Consider the following 7228-nt stretch of genomic DNA (forward strand, 5'->3'; position numbering starts at 1 on the left):
TCCATGAACTATACCATGTGATCAAATTACATATACCATGAAACCATTCTAACATTTCACATCATGTTAAATATTTGGTAATACTAATATTTTGATTATCATGCACTTAAGATGCTTATAATGATGACCAATCAATGTAGAAATGATTGATGAATGATGATGAAATCATTATGTGATGATTACGAATCTTCAAACATGTATTCCAAATTCACTAAATACCCATTTTCTACAATAAAATGATGACATTTGAAGATTTTTTGATTTTATTCAAAAACATATTTTTTAAAAATTAATTTTGGTGAAAATTTTGTGTAAAACAGAGTTGTAAATCAAAAGATATTTAATTTTGAACTTTTTTAAGTTCTTAAAGATCAGATTTTAAAAAAAGTGGGTTCCAATAACCACTTGACTGACGCAAGAAGTGGAGCTTACGTGGCACGCCATGTATGTAAACAGGGAGCACGGGTGGCACTAATGAGGCACAGGTAGAAGCAAGGTAGCGGCGCAAGAGGCGCGCATGTGTGCAATTCAAAAGTTTACACAAGCCTCATATTTTATAGCGAAACGTTTCGTAGAATTTTTTGATATGGGGATAACTCTCTTTGCAGAAATGTGCGATGTGGCAGCATCCGAGCCATTGGATCAAAATGGTGAAGGTAAGCTTACCTCCTTGTTGTATTTCTTTTGCAGATTAAGCGGGTACACCGATCGGACGGTCCACGATCAATCCGATCATAAGAGAAGGAGATCCAACGACCAGAATTGAACCTGCACATGAAGTGGAGGATCCGATTGCCAAAATTGATTCCGATCTTGATGATCGACAATCAGATGGGTGAGGATTGATCCGATCATCAAAAAATCAAGAAAATGACCATAAAAATTCATAAAAAATTATAGAAATACCAAAAAAAAAAGGAAGTGGAGGCATTTTCAAAGGGACATAACTTCTCATTCCGGAGTTTGTGGCTGAAAAATTTTTGGCAGTTTCTTCTCTTCCCACCCTTCCAATGGACTGGTGGCCTTATAAATAGAGGTGGAGAAGTCGGAAAATAACTTGCACTCGTGCTTTTCTCCATTTTGGAGATCTTGTGAAATAAGGGTTTTGAAGTGCCATTTTAGGTGTTTTTCTTCTTCATGAAGTGAATTCCTTCTCTCTCTTAATTTACCTTCGTGTTTGTTGCAACACGCGAAGGCACCGGAGCCCTAAAATATTTGATTAGTGGTTATACGGGCTCATGAAGAGAGATTAGTGGTTGGGAGCATCACCAAAGGAGGTAAGCCCTAAAATATTTGATTAGGATTTCATCCCAACTTATTTCATTTCATCCATCCATTCCACCTTCACCTGTCTTTCTAATTTCTGTTATAAGTTATTTAACCCTATGAGTAGGGATTAATAGCTTATACCACCTATCCCTAAATATGGTTTTTATAGGAAACCCCTAATTAGGGTTTCTTCATCACACCCATTAATTCCTCTCTTTCTATCTTTACTCTAAGGTTTTAATACTATCATAATCTCTGTTGTAAATTCATAATTCTTATGAGTAAGAATTAAGAATTTATACATAGAAATTAATGTAATTAAAATCACTATATATATGTACTATCTCTTCTTTCCAAACTCTCTCATCTTAACCACTTTCTTAATCATTATTTTTTCTAAATACCAATCATAATCACAAAGCCTTCTCAGTGGTTCGACCCCTTGCTCACCAATTTACATCAGTAATAAGTGAATTAGGATAATTATAAATATTATTTCATAAGTCTCAGAATTACACATCGACTAGGTTAACCACCTAAAATTTGACTTATCAATGTGATAAGCACAAATGATAAGAAAATATTCAGATAGAATACCTCTATCTGCCATTAGTCATATGATGAGTTATGGTTGGTCTCATAACTATTAGTGCGGAGACCTTGAGATGAAAGAACTAACGCTCCATAAATAAATACTTCACAGATATAACCCATTAAATTATTTATATCTAATTTTCAAGTTGTGGTGGTGTAAGTCGTCCTTGTACATGAAACACCAAATAAATCTTGTGTTTGAAAATTTGTGTTTTGACTATGATTTATGTGACCTTAATTAGAGGATCACATGTGATCCTAGCATGAAGGCAGCAAGAAGTGTATAAAGGTGATTAAGTGGCCAACAGAGAAAACTATGTGCCCTTGTAAGAAGCAACAGCTCAGGGAAGATAAATGGAAGAGATAAATAAAATTACAAGAACATACTGCTATTATAAAAGATAAATACAATTATAAGATCATACTGCAATTATAACAGATAAATAGAATTAGAAGAGCAAACTGCAATTAGAAGATCATACTATAATATGAAAAAATGATACAATTTTAAGTGTATACTGAAATTAGGGAGATAAACACAATCAGAAGAGTATACTGAAGTTAGAAAAGATAAGTACAATTAGAAGAGTATACTGCTATTTGGACGAATAAATACAAATAGAAGAGTATACACTGAATTAAAAGAGGCAAATACAATTAGAAGAACATGTGCTGCGATTAGAAGAGACAAGTAAAATTAGAAGATTATACTGCATTAGAACAGATAAATATAAATAGAAGAGTATACTACAATTAGAACAGATAAATACAATAGAAGAGTATACACTGAATTATAAGAGATAAATACAAATAGAAGAGTATACACTGAATTAGAAGAGGTAGATATAATTAGAAGAGGATATACTGCAATTAGTGGAGATAAATACAATTAGAAGAGTATACAGTGCAATTAGAAGAGACTAAGACAATCAGTGCATTTAGAAGAGATAAGTACAATTAGAAGAGTGCTCTGCAATTAGAAGAGAAAAATACAACTATAAGAGTATATGATGCAATTAGAAGAGAATAATACAATTAGAAGATCATACTGCACTTAGAAGAGACGAATACAATTAGAAAATCATACTGAAATTAGAAAAGACTAATGCAATTAGGAAAGCATATGCTGCAATAAGAAAAGATTAATATAATTAGAAGAGCATACTGCAATTACAAGAGAAAAAATACAAATCAAAAAATATTCACTGCAATTAGAAGAGATTAATACAATTAGAAGATTATACTGTTGTTGGAAGAGATGAGTACAATTAGAAGAGCATACTGCAATCAGAACAGACAAATACAGTTCGATGAGATAAATACAATTTGGAGAGTGTGCACTGCAATTAGAAAAGATAAATACAATTAGGAGAGCATACTCTGCAATTGGAAAAGATAGATATAACCCGATGAGTATACACTGCAATTAGAAGAGATAAATACAATTAGGAGAGAATACACTACAATTATAAGAGATAAATACAATTAGGAGAGAATACTCTGCAATTACAAGAGATAAATACAAGTGGAAGAGATAAATACGCTGCAATTAGAGGAGATAAATACAACTAGAAGAGTATGCGCTGCAATTAGAAGAGATTAATACGATTTGAAGAGTATAGTGTAGTTAGAAGAGAGAAATACAATTAGAAGAGTATACGCTGCAATTACAAGATATAAATACAATTATGAGGGTATATACACTGCAATTAGAAGAGATAAATACAATTATGAGATTACATACACTGCTATTAGATGAGATAAATACAATTATGAGAGTACATTCACGGCACTTAGAAGAGAGAAATAAAATTAGAAGAGTATACACTGCAATTAGAAGAGATAAATACAATTATGAGAGTACATACACTGCAATTAGAAGAGATAAATACAATTATGAGAGACATTCACTGCAATTAGAAGAGAGAAATACAATTATGAGAGTACATACTCTGCAATTAGAAGAGATAAATGCAGTTATGAGAGTACATACACTGCAATTAGAAGAGAGAAATACAATTAGAAGAGTATACACTGCAATTAGAAGAGATAAATACAATTATGAGAGTACATACACTGCAATTAGAAGAGAGAAATACAATTAGAAGAGTATACACTGCAATTAGAAGAGATAAATACAATAATGAGAAGACATACACTGTAATTAGAGGAGATAAATACAACTTGATGGGTAGAGAAATACAACTAGAATAGATACATACACTGCAATTAGAGGAGATAAATACAACTAGAACAGATATTAACACTCTAATTAGAAGAGATAAATACAATTATACAACTATAATTGATATATGCACTGCAATTAGAAGATTATACACTGCAATTAGAAGTGATAAGTACAATTAGAAGAGTATATGCTGCAATTAGAAGATATAAATAGAATTGAATAGCAAAAACGTGCGAGAGAAGAAGCGTGGTGGCCGGAGCGAGTAGGAATCGCCATCGCCGAGGCTTCGTCAAGCCCAGATCGAATCCCCATCTTCGTTCATCGATCTTCAATCCGCGATCATCATGGAGCAGGCACCTCCCGATCATGGCGAGAAGCCGAAGCCCCATGTCGAAGCAGCTTCCCCCGCCCCCAATCTGTACCCCAAGATCGATCCGAAAGATCTGGAGGTGACCCCCGATCCCGCTCCCGTTTCCGGTAGCCCCGGAGTGGTGGATAGCCAGAGGCTTCGGGACACATCCAATGCCTATGTTATTGCTTCTCCCGTCGCCGCGTCGTCGTCCAAGCGTGAGTTGATCGAACCCCGGTTTGAATTAATGTCTCGATGATGTTTCGGGTGATTACGGGAAGTTTTTTTTTTTTTTGGGGGGATTCTGATTGTCAGGTGCGATTGATTCGGTCAAGGATGCGTTGGGGATTTTCGGGAAGAAGGTCGTGGAAGCGACGAAACAGGCGGAGGATTTGGCAGGAAATGTTTGGCAGCACTGTAAGATCTTTCGATGTTTTGTGGATTTTCTGCTCCAATTATTCTGTTTTTCCCCCCTTTCTTTTCAACTGTTCTTGTCGATCCGAATCATGCCAGATTATCCGACCAATTATAAATTTCCTTCTGGGTATTATTGCTAATTTCATCCAAAGCTGATGAACAAAGAAACGAGCTGACAATTCAAAGTTTCGTTCGGTTTAAGGATCTTCTGCTCCAGGAAATTGGATATTCCATGAATCAACCTTCATAGAATATCTCTTACGAATTCATTCTTAAATAGAGGAAAACGATTGCGTTTATCTGTTAATATCATTTACATTTAAGTCAGAGAGATCTTCATCTGAGTTCATAATAACCACTCTGTGTAGCTTTTGGTTGTAATTTATTCTTGAGAATTCTTTGATTAATTATGATTTTTGAATTCATGAATGTTTCTTCCCCTTCTTCCTTTTTAAGTGAAAACGGGGCCGAGCATTGCCGATGCAGCAATGGGCAGAATTGCTCAGGGGACTAAAGTCTTAGCGGAAGGGGGTTATGAAAAAATTTTCAGACAGACGTTTGAAACCCTCCCAGAGGAAAAACTCAAGGATTCTTATGCCTGTTATTTATCCACTTCCGCCGGTCCCGTGATGGGAGTTTTATACCTCTCTTCTGCAAAACTTGCGTTTTGCAGCGACAGCCCCCTCTCGTATAAAGTTGAGGACAAGACTGAATGGAGCTATTATAAGGTGCGTGCATTTTATTTTTGGTTTTAGCTTTCTGCATTTTTCAAGCACCGGGTTTGTCATGGTTTTTCGAAATGTGTTCATCTTAGAAGTTTATTGATTGAATGAATGTTGGTATAAATGTCGTTTATGTTTAGTGCTTTTAAATATATGACTTTCCTGTTTGATGCAATTGGCTTTCTTACTCGATATTCTTGTTTTTATAATTATTCTATTTTTTGCTGTGGTGTGAGTTTCGTGCTAGTGACATTCTGCCGTACGTAATTTTAAATCTGGTAATTTTTAATTCAATGTTTAGTTTTCTTCTTGGAGTTATCCAATCAAAAAGTATTTTTTCTGCTGTCTTGACATTATTGCCATTTATTCCACCTTTTACCGGAAAGCAATGCTTGAATGTAAAATGCATAAAGGGACAGGTGTTTATTTTCAGTTTTTAGTGGGAACATAATTTTAGAGGTCAATAGTTAGTTTATCATTCAAGAATAATTGACTCAATAATTCTTCTTAGTTTAGAAACTTATTCACAATTTAGCTGTCGTAACTTCTGGGCATGTATTTCTTCAGCTTAATCGTTATTTTCAATAATTTTCAATTGCTAGGGTTGACAATCACAGCCCGGAAATTCTAGTAAGTTTTCTACTCCTGAACTTTTATGTTGATAAACAGATTTCCCCAGAAAACAAAACACGGTATCATTGAATGTTACATTCTTTCTTTTCAAAGCTAAAAAATGTATCTTTGAATGTTGGGACAAATACAGTTTGTTTTCAATTCGCTTGTACAAAAATTCTGATGTACTTCATGGCATGATTTTCTCATACATTTTCACTTATCCTAAAAAAAAAATCGAATGACTATCTGAACTAATATTTTCTATTTGCATTTTTATGATGAAGAAAATAGATGTAAAAACGCTTATGTACTTACCACAATATGTGATTCTATGCCAAGGTTTGGGGTTAGACGGAATTGTTCAGATGTCAGATATATAATCCCCATGCAAAATATTAATCAATTTATTAAACAAGAGATTACAAAGTTTGTTCTAATTATAGATGTAATTGAACTCCGAATGGCAGGTGGTGATCCCACTGCATCAGGTGAGACAGGTGAACCCGTCTATAAGCAAGATCAACAATGCAGAGAAGTACATCCAGGTCATCTCCATCGACAACCACGAGTTCTGGTTCATGGGCTTCGTCAGCTACGATGGCGCCCTCAAGAAACTCCAGCAATCCCTCCGTGGGGAGCCGTCAGATTGATCTTTTATTCTACAATCTTCCACACTCGATCGGTATCTCAATAATCTATGAAATGGATCTTGGCTATTATTCTATAATCTCTTGAGCAAGATCAAACTCATTTCTGAGAAAGATCTTTGGTTGAGAGTAGGGGTCCTGGGCCATATTTAATCAGCGCACAAACAGAACTTATGATCAATCAGGCGTGATATACTTGATCATGCCGATTGATCTGATCCATTCCATCAGGATAACTATGGCTAATCCTGTCTGATCATGATGATGGATGATTGTGATATAGTTTTGACTGATCAAAAGCTTAAAAATAGTAAGGCACGAGATTCAATCAGAGCAAGAAGTTTGGCAACTTCCGATGTTCGCAGCAAAAGATGAAAGATACATTCATTGAAAATGATGTTACGAAGGCAATAGGTGTTTGTCAGAT

General features: G+C 34.9%; 1 protein-coding gene across 1 annotated transcript; it reads left to right on the forward strand.

Annotated features, from left to right (window-relative positions):
* The first annotated feature begins 4276 nt into the window (after positions 1-4276).
* FIP1 (FH interacting protein 1) lies at positions 4277-6881 on the forward strand. The gene is made up of 4 exons (XM_078588361.1): positions 4277-4618; positions 4716-4817; positions 5274-5545; positions 6622-6881. The coding sequence occupies exons 1-4, from the start codon at positions 4396-4398 to the stop codon at positions 6802-6804; spliced, it is 780 nt and encodes a 259-aa protein (XP_078444487.1). The 5' UTR covers positions 4277-4395; the 3' UTR covers positions 6805-6881.
* Positions 6882-7228: the final 347 nt, after the last annotated feature.

This window comes from Wolffia australiana, chromosome 16, assembly GCF_029677425.1.
Source record: "Wolffia australiana isolate 7733 chromosome 16, ASM2967742v1".
Lineage (NCBI taxonomy): Eukaryota > Viridiplantae > Streptophyta > Magnoliopsida > Alismatales > Araceae > Wolffia > Wolffia australiana.